This window comes from Triticum dicoccoides, chromosome 4B (genome assembly GCF_002162155.2).
Source record: "Triticum dicoccoides isolate Atlit2015 ecotype Zavitan chromosome 4B, WEW_v2.0, whole genome shotgun sequence".
In the NCBI taxonomy this organism is placed as follows: Eukaryota; Viridiplantae; Streptophyta; class Magnoliopsida; order Poales; family Poaceae; genus Triticum; species Triticum dicoccoides.
Window position 1 is genome coordinate 27,456,963 of NC_041387.1, and position 2,205 is coordinate 27,459,167.

The 2,205-nt window shown below is 50.4% G+C and overlaps 1 protein-coding gene across 1 annotated transcript in view; it reads right to left on the minus strand.

Annotated features, from left to right (window-relative positions):
- Nucleotides 1–158, minus strand: part of LOC119294763 (pinin-like) — a 5,937-nt gene extending 5,779 nt beyond the window's left edge. The window contains exon 1 of the mRNA XM_037573021.1: nt 17–158. Coding sequence (XP_037428918.1) covers nt 17–91 — 75 coding nt within the window. The 5' untranslated portion in view covers nt 92–158. The remainder of the gene's footprint in view (nt 1–16) is intronic.
- Nucleotides 159–2,205: the final 2,047 nt, after the last annotated feature.

Below are 2,205 nucleotides of genomic sequence, written 5' to 3' on the forward strand. Positions count from 1 at the left end.
GGAGGGGGAGAGGGACCTCGCGGTGCTGGCGCTGGAGCTCCTGGAGCTCGCGGCGGATCTCCTCGGCCGTCTTCTCCGCCGCGGCGGCCATCGTCGGCGGCGAAGGGGAGGGAGGGGGGGAGGGTTTGGCTGCTGCGCGAGGGAGGATGGGGCGGGCGGATGCGTTGTCGTCCGGGGGTTTGGATGCCCTAGGATGCGGTGCCTGGCTGGGGGTGGTCTCGGCCGTTGGATGGATCTTGGCGTGCCGTCTCCGTTGCCTCGCCGGGTCGGTTGTTGCGGTCCGGTCAGATCAATCCACAGTGCGAGTGCGACCAAAGTTCTAAAAAAATATTATAATAATTAAAAAATTCAAAAAAGTTTTGAAGTCTTTATGAACGCACTAGTATACGAATTTTTGGGAATACACAAGACACTCTTCAGAGTATTTTGGCCTAAAAAAGATTGCCCTGAAGTCAAGGGGGGTTTTCTTTTCGTGGATTTTTGAACAAGTACAATGAAAAGTCAAGTTTATTTCAAAAGAGAGTTCAATTTTTTTGACTTTTTATTTAATTACTATTTTTCATGTATGATGTATATACACCCATACACTACTAGAGAAAAGCTTATAGGTAGAACCCTATTAGTAGCGCGGTCTGGAGACCAGGCGCTACTGGTATGCAGCAGCAACACGGGTGGAGAACACGCGCTACTATTAAGGAAGTAGTAGTAGCGCGGTCCTCCAAACACGTGCTACTATTGTTTATACATGGGCGCAGCTCCCAGGCACCACCTAGCAGTAGCGTTGTTTACCGGACCGCGCTACATGTATTGTGAGTAGTAGCAGTGGGGTTCCCTTGCTCGTGCTACTACTATGGGCACCTTATCCACCCCGTCGTTTCCCCTCCCCCCTCATTTTCCCCCTCACACTCTTGTTCTCTCTGCGCCGTCGCCACCGAGGTATCTGCGTCCCTCCCTCCTCCTACGACCGCCTTCCTCCCTCCTCCCACTGCCCTCCTCACTGCTCACTCCTCCCACTGCCCCTCCCCCCTCCTCCCACTGCCCTCCTCCAGCCGCCCTCTCCTCCCTCCTCCCACTGCCCTCCTCCAGCCGCCCTCTCCTCCCTCCTCCCACACAGCCATCCTCACTCCTCCCTCCGCCTCTTGTCGCCCTCCTCCTTCTCCCACTGCCCTCCTTGAAAGTGTGTTATATCGACTGGAGGGGGTGAATAGGCGATTTTTACAAATTCGTCACTGAGGAATTTCTAGGTGAAGAAATTCCTAAGTAACGACACACTAGCAGCGGAATAAGTACTCAGGTATAAGCATAACAGAGCAGTAGCATATTCATCATGATGAAATGAAAACAAACACAGAGTACAGAAAGCGTGATAACAGGATAAGCAGGCTGAAGACTATGTGACTAAAGAAATAGAATTGAGGAAATAGAGAAAGTCTTCAGTCAAAGTCTTCGAACGGTAATTGTCGTGGAATTGTCACGTCAGATGTCCTCGTGAAAGGACTTAGTTGTGGAGCCATCGCAACTAGGAAGCTCGAAGGGGTTAATCGGGACAAAGGACACGAGAGGTTTATACTAGTTCGGCCCCTTACGATGAAGGTAAGGCCTACGTCTAGTTGGGTTGGTATTGATGTTTCGATGACCAGGGAGCGAGATACGCTATGTCCGGCTCTCGATCAGTTGTTTCTTGCCCTAAGCCGCCAGCAGGTCGTCCCCTTATATACACGGGTTGATGCCCCGTGGCTTACAGAGTCCCGGCCGGCTTATAAACAGTGTCCGGCTCGGTGACTAGTTAAATCTATCTTATGATACAAGTCATGCCATTATGGCGGTTTACTACAACGGGCCTTAAGCCGCCTGTGGACTTTAAGCCCTCTATTGAACCGCCATCTTCATGCTTTGGTCTTGGGCTTCTTTCTGGTAAGTCCTTTTTGCATAACACGGCCCCTCCTGGGCGGCTTACACAAATAGTTATATCCCCAACATTAGGCCCCAGATTGATTTGAACCTGTTCATGTCAATCTTAAAATACCTTAAGACAGAAATCTTCAGTCTTCTGACTGTGCAAAGGTTTTCCTTAACCCGTCATGACGTCATCTTTTGGATCCGTGTTAACCCGCCGTGACGTCATTTTTTTAAACTCCTTTCTAATTCCACCATATCCTCCAACGAATCTCCGCCTTTATCGACTATTCCGAAAACCGAGGCATC